This window comes from Miscanthus floridulus, chromosome 2 (assembly GCF_019320115.1).
Source record: "Miscanthus floridulus cultivar M001 chromosome 2, ASM1932011v1, whole genome shotgun sequence".
Taxonomy (NCBI): domain Eukaryota; kingdom Viridiplantae; phylum Streptophyta; class Magnoliopsida; order Poales; family Poaceae; genus Miscanthus; species Miscanthus floridulus.
Window position 1 is genome coordinate 24,568,157 of NC_089581.1, and position 17,623 is coordinate 24,585,779.

At 48.7% G+C, this 17,623-nt stretch overlaps 2 protein-coding genes across 2 annotated transcripts; one reads left to right on the forward strand and one right to left on the reverse strand.

Moving 5' to 3' along the window:
- The first annotated feature begins 1,114 nt into the window (after window positions 1-1,114).
- On the forward strand, window positions 1,115-4,216 carry LOC136538241 (uncharacterized). Its single transcript, XM_066530230.1, has 3 exons — window positions 1,115-1,683; window positions 3,095-3,157; window positions 3,911-4,216. The coding sequence occupies exons 1-2, from the start codon at window positions 1,150-1,152 to the stop codon at window positions 3,113-3,115; spliced, it is 555 nt and encodes a 184-aa protein (XP_066386327.1). The 5' UTR covers window positions 1,115-1,149; the 3' UTR covers window positions 3,116-3,157; window positions 3,911-4,216.
- Window positions 4,217-4,243: 27 nt separating this feature from the next.
- LOC136538242 (uncharacterized) lies at window positions 4,244-8,850 on the reverse strand. The gene is made up of 4 exons (XM_066530231.1): window positions 8,229-8,850; window positions 7,504-7,605; window positions 5,128-5,394; window positions 4,244-4,771 (listed from the first exon to the last, which is right to left on the reverse strand). The coding sequence occupies exons 1-4, from the start codon at window positions 8,730-8,732 to the stop codon at window positions 4,571-4,573; spliced, it is 1,074 nt and encodes a 357-aa protein (XP_066386328.1). The 5' UTR covers window positions 8,733-8,850; the 3' UTR covers window positions 4,244-4,570.
- Window positions 8,851-17,623: the final 8,773 nt, after the last annotated feature.

Consider the following 17,623-nt stretch of genomic DNA (forward strand, 5'->3'; position numbering starts at 1 on the left):
TAGCTGTGGGGGTATTAACCCCTATACCCTCACGGCTAAGCTTGGGCTGGCCCGGATCGATGGGTTCAGTCCACCCGAAAGGCGACGTGCGGCCCAGTTAACCTGATCGGAGTCCCGCACAAGGAATCAAGACGGATTTGGCGACCAAGCAGGATCCTGGTCGGTTAGAATAGGAATCCTTATCCGGCCACATATGGCAATTGTAACTGACTAGGATTAGTTTCCAGATCTGTAACCCTGCCCCCCGGACTATATAAGGCGGGCAGGGGACCCCTCTAAAAGATATCTCTCATTGACATACAGCAATACAAATCAGACGCAGGACGTAGGTATTACGCCTTCTTGGCGGCCGAACCTGGATAAAACCTCGTGTCTGTCTTGCGTCACCGTCTTGTTTGGGGCTTGCGCATCTGTCTGCCGATAATCTACTACCTTGGGCATACCCCTAGGTAGACTGCCGACCATATTTCGTCGACAGTCTGTGTCCATCCTACAGATGAACAACAAGGGGCACGCAATCAAGGAGAGCGCAAACAACGGGGAACAACACCACAATCAACAAGACGGACCCTAAGCATCCACATTCACAACTACCCGACCTAATCGATCCATACCAAGGAGCATGCAATCTAGGGGGAATAACACTCACCCGGCAGCTCGCAAGTTCGGTCGCTCGCCCGCACCCTTCTTCACCGACATACGCGGCCAATCCTCTGGATCCACGGTGAACTCCAAGCAGGACTACCCCATTCGACGCCGGAAGCACGGGGGATTGATCTTCTTCTCAACCCGTCGTCGCCGCTAGGGTTCCACGTCCGCCGCCGCCCGCCTCAGCTAGGGTTTGGGGAAGAGAACGAGAGAGAAGCGAGAGTAAAGAATACGATGGCGGTCAAGGTCGGTCAACACGGCCTCTCCCTCATAGAAGGGTAAGATGGACAAATTTTCTGTCCGGTCCCACCTGTCAGGGCTTTGAAACTGTCAAAACCAAACAGAACGTGGACGGAATAGCTTGGGGAGCAAAGAAATAAAGTGTCATGGCACCTAGATAAGTCTAAACTTTTTAGTGGCACTAGAAAAAGACCATCTTTTTTAATGGTACCCATCAAAAAGGCTAAAAAAAAAAAAGTGCTCTGTTTCCGTCTCCTCCCAATGCGGCGTCTCGCTCTCCTCCTCCTGCCACTCCTCCTCGCCGCCGGCGCCACCACGGCGTCGGCGGAGCCCGCGACCCCTCCCGCCTCCTCTCTTAGTCCCTCTCCCTCTCCCCCTTCGCCTTCGCTGACCCTCGCCGAGCTCCTCCAGAAGTACGGCCTGCCCCCGGGCATCTTCCCCTCGACCGTCACCGCCTTCTCGCTCGCCAGCAACGGCAGCCTCACCGTCAACCTCGCGGGCCCCTGCTACATCCACTTCGAGTACCTCACCTACTTCGAGGCCCACATCACGGGGGTGCTCCGCTACGGCTCCCTCTCCGACCTCCAGGGCGTCCAGGTCCGCCGCTTCCTCATCTGGTACAACGTCGTCCGCATCAAGGTCGACCTGTCCCCGCCGCCGCGCTACGTCTACATCGACATCGGGTGGATCACGCGCAAGCTCCCCGCCGACGACTTCCAGTCGCTCCACGCCTGCGAGGACTCCAGGAGGTGCCGCCTCTCCTCCGCGCTCGCCGTCGCCGCCAAATGGTTCCAGGTACCTAACCTACTCGAGTTCTTTTTCAGCAACCTGACTGCGTTGAAGCAGTTCGTTGTCTGTGCTTATCGGATATTATTAATATGTTGGTAAATCTAGTCCAGGATGGGAAATTGAGTCGACGACAAGTATCGAGTGAGTTTGATTCCTTGTCTGCGTTTTGTTTGTCAAACCCGTGGATTCGAGTGGAGTTATCCTAGGAGGATGTGGTCTAATGTGGTAGTTTCGTACGGGGCTTGTGTTCTTTCTAGAGGCTTGCTCGTTGTTTGATGTTGATGGTGGTTGGTTTTGACATTTCTGTAGACTGGATGTAGCGTGGCTGTGAAGGGAAAACAAGCTGAGAATTACTATTGTGTGTAAATAAAGTTGACATGGCAATTAAAGGGACGGCACGTGACTGTAAAATAATATGCATGACTTCAGGGCGTGGAGGTTCTTTAGAGGGTCCTAAATATAGTTTATCTTTCAATTTTATTGGATGTTGACTTTGAGTTGGGAGAGTAATACATGTCAGTTTTTAGGACTTTGGTATTGAGGATCAGTGTGGTTACTGTTTATGGTGCTGGTGAAAGAGGTCAGAGGATTGGTGTATAACTTGATTTGAGATCATTGTTTGCGGTATTGCCCTATTACTGAACAAGAGGTTGTGCTGGTAGTATCAAACTATTACTGAAAGAAGACACTTTACCTATACTAAGTGATTTCTTTAGTGGTAGTACTTATGGATTTCTATGCTTATGGTTGCTGAAATTTACTTTGGTATGAGTTATCTTTTTGAACTGTAGTCCAGCCCTATTGGTAGTTTTTACTGACAGTTCATATGCACCACTGGACTTTGATGTGCACTTGCTTGCTTGCTCCACAATTGTCAAATTATACAAATGAATTTGGTTTTTAAATCTCTCCAGTGGTAAACTAGAAATGCATAATATTCGAGAATTAGACATGAAGGGGGCACAGCAAGGGGTCAATCAAATTGAACTTGATTTATTGATTTGTGGTATTCTGTAATACTATGCACTTAATGGCTCAATAGAGTCACTGACTGAAGGTAATAGGAATTATTATTGCTTAGAGTGATCAATCTGAATTGAGTTTTTTTTTAGATTCTCTTAGTTCATTTACTATCAGGATAAATGATCCCATCTATGGGGAAATTGCTACAGGTTAAACAGATTTTGAGAATCTGACTTGTCACCATTCACCATCGACATTAAATTCCTTTTGAAATGATGCATGTGACCTGCAGACATGATATTATGACATGATTTTCAGTATGTATGCAATTGATGTCCTTGGATGTATGTCACCTTCCAACTGGGAAGATGACCTTTCTCCAGCACCGAGTTCGATATGGTATTTGGCCCCTATGTTAGTTTGCTTGATCTAAATACTGTGTTGGACCTTGCAGGACTTCTTTGCCCAATTTTAGGGGATGGGGAAGGCCTACGATTTGACAACAGCATTGGATGAGGTAATATAGCATTTTGATTATGAAGATTTGCATCACCTGTTATCTTTCATTTTTATATTGCTAATAAACCGTCATCTACAGTTTACAAATAATCTATGGCAGTTTTAGTTGATAAGGTATATTTTGCTCAGAGAACAGTTTTAGTTGGGTCGAAACTTATTTAGTGGGGCATATGTTTGTTTCCTTATTTCCAAATGCAACAAGCTGCCTGATCACTTTCTAGAGTTTGTTTCACTTATTTCCTTCTCTCTGTGTGTGGGTGGTTGCACATCTCATTATGCTAGCTCTCAGCAGTATACATTTATCAGTTGGTTCCCCTACAAGCTCTAATTCATTTTTTGGGCCCACAGCAATTTATGTGTATAGTCCTAGACTCCTAGTGCTCTGATAATGCCAGTACGAGCTTTCGTTGGGGTGGTGTTAGAATAACAGAACTTACTACCTGATTTATTTATCCAAAGTTTGGTTCAGATTGGTCATATTTTACACATGTTAGCCTTGTTGCTGGTGTCAAGAGCAGCTAACGCACAGAGTAGTGATGTGTCTGGCATGCGGCCTTCAAACAAAATTTGAGACTTTAAAATACAAATAGAGTTGCGGTCAGATACTCAGATGTTCCATTGATTGCCCTCTTCGTGCCCATTTCTTGATAACTCGTTATCTTATCAACTGATGCCATGTGTTTTCTATTTATATGCCTCTAAACTTGGTCTCTAGTTACTCTACTAATTTTTTTCTTACAACTTCCTGTAGTTCCCGGCCTTCGACGCCCTAAAAGGATTGTATGAACCTTGAACGAGCTGGAACACTGCCATTTGTTACCCTCTCTACACGCAATGCAGCTAATCAAGCTGTTGTCTAATTCGTACATTTGTCCACGATTGATTGCCACATGATCTTGTGGGTTGTGCATCGGTTACTTCTATAAACATGTTGAGAACAGGTAGCAAATATGAAGTTGCTTGTTTCGTCGGAAGCTTAAAGCAGTACCGCCCAAACAATGAAACGATCGCTCAGCAGTAAATAAAGATGGGAAAAAGAAGTTCGCAATTGCAATTGCAATTTCAGCACAAGCCTTGGTTACTGCAACGCAACTCAATTAATGATACGAATACTTGAGTAACTGCACAGTGCATTGACACTTCGAATCTAGTAATAATACATTTACCTAGCACATTGTCCAGAAGATCTGGCGCCCTAGCACCTAGCAGGAAAACGAATATCCTAATTTTTACATAATTTCAGTGATGTTACATGCTAATTACAGTACACACATAAGAGACGAGTTTTGTTTTTCCACTAGTGTTGCCCGAAGCACAACATTATCTAAATCCTTGGGTAGCTAAGAGATTTTAGCAACATTGTCAATAAATAACACCCATATGGTGGTACAACTACGAACAAAGCAAGAACCTATGTAGAGTTAGGTGGGCGAGGGTCCCTGAACACCGAGGAAGAACCACCAGATGCGGCCGGGGAAGGTGATGAGGCTACATAGTTACTTCCTGGCAATGATGCTGAATAAAGAGCAGGAGGTTGTCCTTGGTGTATATTTGTGGCGAAGCGTGATGGACTTGCCGTAGAGAATGTTGCCGGGCTCCTTGGAGTGTGGCCCTGTAACATTAGATGTGGTTCTTTAGCAATGTGAAAATACTAAAACCAACCCAACAAAGAAAGTCAGAAATAGTATATAAACAAGCTGGGCAGCATTTAAAGAATCGTCTTTATTTACTACTTAAGTTATCAGCTGATTTGGGAACCAACCCAACAAAGAGAGTCAGAAATGGTATCTAAGCAAACTGGGCAGCATTGAAAGAATCATCTTTATTTACTACTATAGTTATCAGCTGATTTTGAAGTCTAACTCTTGCAATTTGCTACCATTTAAACACTTGCCAAAACATGTAACACAGACAAAAGTAGAAATGGGCTTACAACAAGACTATTGAATGAGCATTCGAGCAGCTTACCTGTAGAGAACCAAACGGTGACCTCGCAAAAGAGGCTATTGAAGGAGAGATACTGTGGAAGTGATGCAAGGGGCGTCCAGGAGTGTCCTGGTTAGAACCAGCATCTGAATCGCCAGCAACATCACCAAAATTGACATCAACAGTCATTCTAGGGGCCAACCTAGAAACAGAACTTCCATCTGTTGCATTTTCTGACGGCTGAGGCATGGCAGCACGCAATGAAGCCTGCATGCTACGCCTTCGGATTTCTTCTTCTGCATTTAAGACCTAGTCATTCAAACAGCCAAAACAATGGCATTTAGTACCCTGACGATGAAGTTCTCAATCAGAATAAAAGAGAGCAGCAAACCAACCAAATAACTGTGCATGCATTTGCTGCTACTTATTCCTTCTAAAATGGACTGAGGAACAAAACAAGTATAATATTTATTTGAAAAGAAAATACTTCCTCGGATCACAAATATAAGTCCATCTAGGTCTTCCCTAAGACAGTTAGACTAGTTATCTATAACAATGTATTATTTAAAATGAAATTATTTATATATTGTAAAGGTATATTTCCAAAATGAATCTAGCAATGTCTTGTATCATCAACTACATACTTTTCGGATATTGGTAGCCAAAGGTGAAAAGGTTTGCCTTAGAACAAACCTAGATAGACTTATATTTAGGTTTAGAGGAAGTAGATACCAAAACTTTGGTAGTGACATTATGCTAAAGCAATTCAAGGCCCCAGGCCCATAAGAGGGTTACTTGAAATGTCCAATCATAATGCGAAGCATCTGCATGCAATGGCATATGCAACATCAAGGTTCAAGAAAACGCTAGGCGCTAAGACACTGATTAGCGCCTAGGATGTGTAAACATAGACAAAACGTTTACACGTCTGCTACGTATTAGGAGATTTAGTTGTATAAATGTGAAATAATAAACAGAAAAGGAAGAGCAATGTCATAACAGCCCACTTGGACCACTTGCCACTAAGGCAGGAAGCCAATCGTCCAATCCTCTCTCACGCAGCTGTGCCGCCACCACTCCGCCGCCCGCCCACACGTTCCTGTCCGTCGCTCCCCCTCTCGATGGTGTGCCCCCTCTGCTCCTCCTGCGCTCGCCCCATCCGCTCTTCCATGCGCCCACCTCTACTCCGCCCGCACGCACCCTATCCTGTCCCTCTCCATGGCAGCCCTGCTTTGGCTGCGCACATGGAGAAATTGAGCAGAAGGGGCTAAATCTAGCAGGGGGTGAGTGAAATCGGGCGACGTGGACACCACGAGGTAGGCATAGATGGAGTCATAACCCAACGAACCATTTTGCCATCCTAATCTCGTCTCTTCTCTTCCTTTCTTTGTCATCCATGGGTTCTGGTAGTTCATGGTGCGTTTAATTGGACATCTATGGCCTAGGCGAGAAGTTGGGTCTCCGCCTAGCACTTAAGCATGCGTTTAACCACGTATTTTTAACACTGTGCAACATAATGATTAAAAATTGGCCAGACTATTATAACCTGTCCAACAAAGAATAATGAGCGGACCATATTCATACAGACTAACTTACATTTGCAAGTTTCACATTTACAATGGGTATATATGCAACTCATCCTAGTTTGCAGCGAATTTTTCCTACCACTAATAGTGAAGTTGCAGAATAACACAGGTTGAGCTATGCTTCATTTGGGGTCAACTGATATTTGGAACTGAAAGGTTATTTTTCTCGAGCCACGCAGGAGAGCTGCGTATCATTTCATTAAGATAGAAAAAAAGATACAACGAGCCGAGTTTAGGAAGAACCTGGACCCGAGGTCCCCAACACACACACAACACTCAGAAAAAAACAGACTATGCCTTCTGTCCAAGGAAAAACACGACCACCTGACCACATCGGAGACTAACTACCCGGGCTCAGCGACCTTGCTAAGAGAGCGCTAAGCCATGAGGCTCCTGCCATGCACCAAACACTACACTCGTCCCCTACAGACTGTAACAGCACTTGAATGTTTGGTGAGGCTCCATCAAACACACAGGAGTTCCGATGTTTCCAGATTTCCCAAGAAACTAGGATGCAGAGGGAATTCAGCCCCTTCCTCATCTCCAAAGGCACCCTTCTGATGGCCGACTTCCACCAGCCGGAGAAATTCGAGGCCGTAAGTGAGGGCGCAACAATGATCAGGTTCAAATGTTGAAGGTTATTATTGTTTCATTAATTCCATTCAGACCAATATGTTACCAAATTGGTCATCACGCAAAGTATAAGATTGGGTACCATCTGACATATCTCAATACTTATTCAGCTGATGAATATGCAGCAAATTTCCATTTGTTTTAAACTATAACCACACACAAATCAACCAGAAATATAAATAATGGCACAAATAGATACCTGCTTCAGCATCTGCACAAGGCCATGCTTCTTTTTATTTAGGGAGTCCAGCTTTTCGTTAAGCTTTCTCTTCTTCTCATCAATTCCATCAGGATAACTCACCTGGAATAAATGTAAAACTATGGTTGTTTCAATAAAGCCACGTAGATAGATATTGCTTGCAACATAACAAAAACAAAGCACAAAGGTAAAATGTTTCAACACCTATTCAGATACAAGCAATATGCAACCTTACTTGGTTCTACTCAAGTACTTGCGCCTTAAAAAAGCACGAGAGAAAGTCTCCAAATAATACAACAGCCTTAGCTAATTTTGTGTTCAGTGGCAATCAAGTATCCCAAGTTCCTAACAGAAGAACATAATCCTCTTTTGGGCAACTACAATGTTTAGTGCTGATTAATCTATCTTAGAAGCTTCATTTTTCACTGCAAGATGGAAATAGCTGCCATTTTTTGCCAGATTGAACATGTACGCAGATGCCAAATCGTAGAACCTAACTCTTCTTCACATCCATCGATATCCTCCTACAGTCCTAGGAACTGCAACAACTAATTTCTTTCCAGCTTAACTTTCAACATACAATCTCAGTATCTACACAGTTCCCTAAATTTCCGAACGCTATTAGCAGTTAGCAGTGGCACAGTCCCATAGCAATTGCACACGGATACAGATCATCAAACAACGAATGATAGTGAAGTGGCAATGAATAATTCGGACGGCCTCACCTCCTTCTGGTTTGGGTCAAAACCTTCACTTTCACCCTGACCTTCTTCAGCATCGCCATTACCATCCCCTTCAACAACTATCTCCCCCGCATCTTCCATGTCCGCGTCCTCCACCGCCCCCTCCTCCTGCTCCTCCTCTTCCTCCTGCTGCTCCGCCTCCACATTCCCCTGTTCCTCCTGATGCTGCTGATGTTCCTGTTCCTGGTCCAGCTGCAGCTGTCCCTGCTCCTCTTCTCCCCCGTCGTCCGCTTCCTCCTCATCCGGTGCCTCCCGCTCGGGGTCCGCGGCGCCACGACAGCCATTCAAGTCCGAGGATGACGGCGAGACCTGCCGCCGCGGCGGCCCGTTGAGGCGCGCGACGGCGCGGGAGCGGTTGCGCACGAGGCGGCGGAACCGCTTCGCGTCGAGGGTCGGCCGGGGCGCCTCCCATCGGCGCGGGGCCGGGGCGCCGCTGTCGGCACCGCCAATGTGGAGGTTGCCGCGGTACATCGAGATCGCCACCATCCCTCCAGGATCCCTGCCCGCGCCGGTCGCCGCGGCGACGTAGGGTTTGGTGGGTTCTTCTGCTCCGGTGCGGCGGCCGTGGGTTGGGTTGGTTGCGGCCACGGCTGGACCGTTTGGGTGTAGTGGACGTTTCGCGTTTTCTGCGGGTGTCGGTCATTTGGGCCGGCGTTTCACTGTGGCTGACCATCTGTTCACGTTGGGCTGGGGCGGATTGTTGGGCCTACTAGGTCTGGGAGGCGTGGGAGGCCATGGGCTGGTATGTACCACTAAATAACCCATGGGCCTAAATCCGAAGAAAAGGCTATTCATGCTCCAATAAAAATTTACTTGATTCTCAAAAAAAAAAAAAATCACTGTATTTGTCTTCATCTCTTTTTCTTGAAAAAAGTTTATCGAATTATTATGCAACAGACATAAATCAAATTTTCCAATTTGCAAAAAAGAAAAAAAAAAGAAATCAAATTTAGTCCAAGCGTATACCTTACCAAAATTGCTTTTATTTCGTCATTCTTGGGCATTTGATAATCTCCCACTCTCGCCGAAACGCCGAATTACGCGACCTGGCCGGAACGATCGAAACCATCGCTGCTGCTTGCTGCCAACCAAAAGCAAGCAACTGCAACGCGAGGAAAGACAAATCCTGAGCGGATTTTCGACCCGGGATACCGACAGCTGGCTCGATCGGTCCATGTCAGAAATTCAGGTCTGACAGGGTGACTGGCAGCGAGCGGATGCTGGACACGAGGATCGGCCCTCGTGGCCTCGTCGTCTTCCTCCGAGCAGAGCCGAGACGAACCGTCCATGTCCTCGCGCGGTCGCGCCGGCGTCCAGACTCCAGACGTTCTGGTCGCGGCTGGCCCGCGCACGAACCAGCCAAACGCCAATGCCGTCCCAACCTCCAAGGTATTGCCCTTCTTCACGTCCTGGACCACACGCGTGGACGATCGAGACGCCATGCCCATGCGGCGCCAAATGCCGGTGCCGGTGAGGCGCCCGTTCGGTTCGGTCCCGCTCCCGCCCGAAGCATGGGAGGCGCGGGCCGCTGGCCGGCTGGCCCCCCACCGCGAACACGAGCTACTGTGCTGGCGGCCGTGTCCTGTGTCCAGATCGGATCCCCGCAGCTACATATGTCCACGCAGCCCGAGCCCATAGCCCCAGCCCAAGGCCCTTTTTTTTTTGCCCGACCCAAGGCCGGCCCGGCCCGACGACGAACGGGCCCGGGCTGGCACGGTCCGGAGGAGCAGGCCATGCTTGGGCCTTACCCCAGGCATATGGGTCGGCACGGCACGGCCCGCTCCTCAATCGGAGGCCCGCTAACGGCCCGGGCTGCCAACCCTGCACGGCCGCGCCCCCGGCTCACCTCCCCGGCTCCCTCTAACCCTATTGCATCTCTTCTCTCCCTCTCTTCGTTCGCCGGTCAGGTGCGGCACCGTAGGCTCCTCTACGTGCGCTGCACTCTCGCTCCACCCCGCGTCCCGCCTGGCTCGCTCCTCCGTCCTTCCTTCTCCACTCCGCCGGTGAGGTACGCCGCCGTGGGTTGGGGGCTCCACACCTCCGCTCGTCGGTCAGGATCTAGGTCTGACGTCGTCGCCGTCTCCACCTCCACTCCACTCCGCCTCCCCCAATCCCCATGCCGCTGCCTCCAGAGCTCCACCTCCACCACACGACGGTGTCGAGTGCGGCAGCGGCCGCCGCCTCCATGCCCCCGCGTGTCTTGCTGTGGCCGCCTCCTCCGCGCCCCCCGCACGGCTTCGAGCGGAGTGGCCTCCATCCCCTCCACGGCACCAATCACGCTCCTCCTCGGCTCCTCCCGTCCCTCGACCACGCTGAAGTCCAGCGCGACAGCAGCGCCGGCGTCGAGAACGGCAACGGCCGCCTCCTCCACACCCCCCCCCCCCCCCCCCGTGCGTCTGGCCACCTCCTCCGCGTCCCCCTGCAGCAGCTTCGAGCGGAGCGGCCTCGATCCGGCCTTCTACGCCCTCGATCCGGCCACTACTTCGCCGGATCCGGCATCAAGCGACCCGGCGAGGAGCTCACCGGCGGCCGCCGCCACCTCCACTCCTCGTCGTCCCCCTCATCTCTATCGCATTTGGTGGACCTCGGGTCGGCCCGACCTGCTAAAAAGGTCGGGCTCATCGGGCCGGCCCGACACGAAAATCGACCCGACAGACCGTGCCTGGGCCATCGGACATGCACAATGGACTGGTGCGGCACGGCCCTAGCACGGGCCCGTGCCGTACTGGACCGTGCCGGCCCGTTGGCAATCTATACCCGCAGCTGCACGGCAACGTTGGCAGCCGTGCAGGCGCCAAACCCCATCTATCCACCGAGTAGTACTACCAACTGCCAGAGCCAAGAGCGAAGATGCACGCGGCTACGACGAAACAGTGCCAAAGCGAAGAAAATGATGAACAGGTCTGTTCGGCTGGTCGGAAAGACTGTCTATGCTGATGTTGATTTGTAGAAAAACACTGTTATTTAGTTAAAATTATAAGTTCAAGCGAAGCGGCGCGGGTCCGACGTCCGAACACAACTGTTCCGCACACAGGAGCATGCATGCGAGTGCAGCAGCTTTGGGTGACTTGGCTTTGTTCAGTTCAGACAAGGACAACACGCCAGCGAAAAAAAAGGCTCAACTCTTTACTACTGCTAGTACAACAGTATTTACCTTTTGCTGCCGCGGCCAATAGTATTTACCTTTGGCTTCTTCTTTCTGATCTGGTTGAAAAGTGTGACTCGATCCGGTGCGGCGCCAGTTCTGATTTCTGAAGCAGCCTGGATCGATCGCGTGATTCGCGTCACATGAGGTTGCCGTCGTTGGCGATCGCGCAGCGCAATTCGGTGCGGTGCCGATCCATCGAGGACGACCCCCCTTGCAAATTGCAGCCCAAGGGCGGCAGGAGTAGGACGACTTTGAGCTAGCAAGTACTAGGAGTACATCTTGTCGGTGAGCCACCTGAACACTCACAAACTGTTCGTTCGCTCGAATACGACGGTTGATTATAAGCTGCAACATAATTTTTTTCTCACGCTAAATCAGTTAGTAGTAAATAATCAACGATCGTTTACGACGAAACGAATAAGCTGTCAAATTATAGTAAGGGCCTGTTTGGCAGGCTCTGGCTCCTCTAAAAATGACTCCGGCTCTGGCTTCTCTGAAGGAGCAGCTTCTATGGAGGAGCTGAAGCCGTTCTGGAAAACGTTTGGCAAAACGGCTCTTTCGCACTAGACGACGTGAATCTACAGCAAGGAGCCACGCGAAGCTCGTTTTTAAGGCTTCTCCTGCGCAGGTAAAAAATGGCTCCGGCTTTTGACCGGCTCCTCATACAGAGCCCTTTCTAAAACAAGCGTTTGGCACAGCTCCTGCAGAAGTTGGACCTGAAGCCCCTATAAAAACCCTGCCAAAGAGGCTCTAAGTACTGTACGTATCACGAGTGATGATGATCAATAATCATAAGCTCTCGTCGGTTGACGACGTCAAAAGTCAAAGGATGGCATTCTGGATCCCATATTCCCATGCACTGATGATATACACCACACCAGCGATGCTAGCGTCTGCTACTCCACGCACTACTACACCGATTTTCTTCCGGTTACGGTTAGCGTCTATAGAAGAAACAGTAGGAACAGTTCAAATCGACACCGGCATCCCTCTTCAAAGTCTCAGCCAAGCTCAGGGCAGCAAAACAGATAAGCGTGTGGCCCATGTATAATATATACTCCCGCCTCTTTTGGCGACGAGATAAATCATAGATGATCGACCGAGACGACGCTGTCCCGTGTTCCGTGACCCGTTTCTTCACGCAGCCAGCAAAGTGATTTTCCTAGTTCATCCTGCTTTCTATAATACGTATATCAAGATGCCTCCGTTCTTATCAGGGTTGTATCACTCACCTGTTTCGAGTTCAGTCTATTCTACGCGGTGCGTGAATATCTTCGCCTGCCCTTCCAATCCGTTCCAGTCTTTGGAGTACTTAAAAACTGCTCAGGTCCACGACGCCGGTTCTAAAAGGGTTGATGGGATTCATGCCATTATAATTTTTTTATGTCAGGAGAAACATCATTACTATTCGTCTATTTCGAAACATGTTATTACAATTCTTCGTTTCCCATAAAAATGGCACTGAATACGTATGGACATAGTCTGGGCCTAGCTGCAGGTGTCTACAAAGACGTATACTTCGCTGCAGGTGTCTACAAAGACGTATACTTCATCTCCCCTGTCACTGACACGCGGGCCCCACCTGTCATCTTCTTCTTCCTCTCCGTCTCTCTCTCCTGATGGGCGCATCGAAGGGTGTGGGCGAGAGCCGCCATTGGCAGTGTGCTCGACGGGAGGAGTGGAGGGATGGGGGCGACTGGAGGAGGAGGCTGTTGCTCGCCCGCGTGGCTACGTGGTCTCGGCTGCTGCTGCGCGCGTGGCCATAGCGGGCCGGAGCTTCTACGCCTTGAGCCCCGGCGCCGCCATAGCGGGCGGAGCTGCTGCGCGGCCATGGTGGGTGGAGCTCGCGCGCAGCTATGGCGGGCCGAAGCTCCCGCGCCTCGAGCTCCGCTGGCGCCACCAGGAATGGGCAAGCAGCAGCAGCTCGTGGAGCCCCATGACGACTTGACGAGGCGAAGCTTCTTCTCGCGGTGGTCGGAGCTAGAGGCGGGCGCGCCATCGTCCCCGTCCGCGGAGCCGACGCTCCGGCGGTTAGAGCTTCGCCCCTGGGGCTGCTGCTACTGCTCTAGGCAGAGGAGCTTTGGCCCGCCAGCTCCGCCTGTCGTGGCGTGCGCCATGGCCGCGTGGGAGCTCGGTCCACCATGGCAGCGAGGGAGCTCGAGGCGGAGGAGCTCCGGCCCGCCATGGCTGCGCGTGCTGCTGCTGCTACTCGCGGGCTGTCGGCGTGCTGCTGCTCGCCGTGGCCGTGGCCGCGTCGGGATGGAGAGAGAAAGAGAGGGGAGGAGAGGAGGAAGAAGAAGATGACATGTGGGGCCCGCGTGTCAGTGACAGGGGTTATGAAGTATACGTCTCCGTATACGCCTGTAGCTGGCCCCAGGCTGTGTCCATACATATTCAGTGACATTTTTATAGGAAACAAAGAATTGTAATGACATACTTAGACGAATAGTAATGACGTTTCTCCTAACGTCGAAAATTATAATGGCATGAATCTAATTAACCCATTCTAAAACACCCCCCTGGCCCCCTCTGTCCGGCGGCATTATTTAGCTTAGCATATATGCATCTTCTGTATTGGTATGTGTTGTGTTTCATTCTCTTGTTTCTTTGTGAATGGTGTTCTGTTTCCTTTCAGTATGCCGTGATTCTTTTCTTGGCATCTACGTTTCCCCTTTTTTTTTCTCTCTCTGTTGAATAATCTGGAGCTACACGGATCAGCTTCGACGATGCTAACTGCACTTTAAATTAAAATCGAACAATTATTACCTGAAGTATCCTAATGATAATTTCAGCCGCCTAGTCACCCGTTCCCATTCACAAGGTCGAAGACGACAGCAGATTAGGATAAAACGCAGAGGCAAAGGGTGCGGGCATAACCGGCGCCAGACAAGAGTCCAGTTGCTGCAGTGTCGCTATCCAGGCATAAAGTATTGGCAATTCCGTGAAGGCTTCGGAATTTTCCTGCAGGTTTATCCACACACAAAGTAGTAGTATTTGTGTAGCACGCAATTTTATACATACACGTACGTGTACGTACAATATACTTGCATTCGATGTGATGTACTCCCTCCGTCCGTAAAAAAATACAATTCTGGAACAATATCATGGTTTAGTACTTCAAGTTTGACCAATTATAGTTAAAAAAAATATAAATATTTATAATATTAAATAAACATCATTAGATTAATTATGAAATATATTTTTATAATAAATTAATTTAGAGTTATAAATGTGAATACTATTTACTAGAAACATGGTCAAACGCGAAGCATTTTAATTGGCACGCATACCATAGTTGCTTTTTTTCACGGACAGAGCTAGTGCTTGTTTAGTTCCCAAAAAGTTTCCAAAAAAATGCTACAGTAGCCATCACATCGAATCTTGCGATAGGTTCATGGAGCATTAAATGTAGACGAAAAAACTAATTGCACAGTTTGGTTGGAAATTGCGAGACGAACGTTTTGAGCCTAATTAGTCCATGATTGATCACTAATTGTCAAATAAAAACGAAAGTGCTACAGTAGCCAAATTCCCAAAATTCGTGAACTAAACACAGCCCTAGTACTCCGAAAAGGAGTATGTGGTATAGTATGATCATTAAAAAAATGTCCGGTGGCCAACGGTGGCGGCGTCGTAGCCCGTAGACAGTAGACTTGCGTCCACGTACGCCGAAAAGGCACCGATGTGGAAACTGGAAACAACCGTCGAGCCGAGGCCCGAGGGAACAATTAGCCCCCCTTTGGCAGGGCTCATCGAGCGGCTTCTTGAGCGGCTCATGGTGAAGCCCTGCCAAACACTATAACTCAAAATGGCTCACGAGGAAAAGCCCCACCTTTTCCGCTCTCTAGGTTCTTCCGCCGATGAGAAGCCAAAAATAGTGGCTCATACCAGCTCATTCCTCCACCCAAAATACTAAAGTATGCATGTGCCCTTGCTATTTCACATAAATTAAAACATTTGCCATCAGGCAAGCCTGCGAGCTCGGCAGCAGCGTGGAGGCGGCGGCGGGGGTGGTGGCGGTGGCCGGCGGACGCCATGGCGACCGGCGGCGCGTGCGGAGCCCACGGCCGGGCCGAAGCTCTGCAGCCGAAGCGGAGCACGGCGGTGTGCCGAGGCCGCGGCCATGTTGGATCTCGGTGGCGTGCCGAGGCCACGGCCATTGTGGAGCTTGACTGCGCGAGCAGAGGCGGCATCCATGGCGGAGCTCGGCGGCGCGGGTGGAGCACCGACGGCGGCGGCGGCGCAGACCCCTGATGCGGCAGCGGAGAGCACGGAGGTGGGGGCACGGGTGGTGGCCTGGACGCCGCCCAAGAGAGAAAGAAGGAAAGAAAGGCCGATCGGATAAGGAGAGAGGAGGGGAAAAGAAGGGAAGGCTGATCGGATAAGGAGAGAGAAGGGGAAAAGGAAAGAAAATGAAAAGGAAAATGAAGAGAAAAAAAGAAAAAAGAAAAGAGAAAAAAAGAAATATAAGGGTATTTTGGACATTTAACATCTTCTTTCCAATCTGAAAAGCCAGAATGAGCCGTTTTGCCAAACATTTTCGTACAAAATAAGCCAGAGCTAAAAAAAAACTACTTTTCACGAGCCAGAACCAGAGCTATTTTTTCACGAGCCAAAGCCCTACCAAATGGGGCCTTAATTGGTGAGTGTGACGTGCTGTTGCATGGTTGCCGTGACGCTTTCAGTCTTCCAGCCTCGTTTTTCCACTCGGCGTTCGGTGGCGTTCCTAAAGTCAGCTAGGGAGTACGGAGTACTACTACTTGCTTGATGAAAAGAAGTGCTCTGAAATTTGTGGTTCAGTCTTGGAGCTTGAAAAATCGCTATGCCCGTGTTTAGTTGCCAGGTCAAATTTAAAAAAAGTGCTATAGTATCCATCACATCGAATCTTGTGATATATGTATGGAGCATTAAATGTAGACGAAAAAAAACTAATTGCACAGTTTAGTTAGAAATCGCGAGACAAATGTTTTAAATAAAAACAAAAGTGCTACAGTAGCCCAAAATCCAAAATTCACCCAATTAAACACCCTCTAAAACTGGCTAGAAGCCCATCACAGTCAACGCTCTGAAAATTCCAGCACGCAGCCACGGACCGTTACTCGATCTACCTAGTTTAGATGGTAAGTTTTTTCACTCTCTCTTCGTCACATTAAATTTTTGGACACATACATAGAATATTAAATGTAAATAAAAAATAACTAATTACACAGTTTTATTATAAATTACGAGACGAATCTTTTAAACCTAGTTAGGCCATAATTGAACAATAATTATCAAATACAAACGAAAGTACTATAATATCAAATACTCGTTCCTAACCCAATTTAAACAAGGCCCTGCTCGTAGCCGGTAGCCGCGACCTTTTCCGTCGCGCTGCTTATCTGACAGGGCATGTTTGGTTGGCTACTTCCGCGGGACTGCAGTCCTGCACGGCTGCACCACATGGAAGAGAGTTTGCAGTTGATTAACTGTTGAGGACGACCTTATTACATGTGCTTTATTAGTGGAAATTTATAAGTACGAATAAGTACACTAGTTTGTTTTTTTTTCCTTATTGAACCACAACCACATGCTAGTAACCTGGAATAGTCACGGGAAGTAGGATCCCACTTGGCGATAGAAGTCAATAGTCCAAGCCTGAAAAGATGACCCGATCTGTGGCACGTTTTTATACGATCGTGGATTATAAATTAAAATAATATTTTTTTTTCTTATATCAAACTAACTAGTAGTAAATAATCCACGATCGTTTATGACGAAACGAACAGGCTGCCGACTCCCGATCGAGCTCGAGCAATCCACCGACCAGCTGTTCTCTTCTCTCTGATGTATGGAGCACCGTAGAAGCAAGAGTTTTTTTTTTACCTGTTCAGTTGGTTGAAAAAACGGCTGGTGCTGATGTTAATATTGATTTGTTATAAAAGAAAAACGTAGTTATTTTCTGAAACGGTACGGCTGATAATTTTAAACCATCAGGGCCTTTATTTGTTTGAACAGTCTGCGGTCGACATGGACACATGTACACGTCCCAGTAAGCCACGCTCCACCCAAACTACCAGTACTACTCGTCTGCAGCTCTGCCATGCAACGCGTACGTACGTACGCGCTACACGGGATCTATTTAGCGCTCTCGTGATGATTTTGGTGGCATCCTCTCCTCTCGGGCAAGTTTGTCACGATGGTCCTGGTCGCTTCGTTGAAAAAATAAGTTGAAATACGGTTCCGGTTG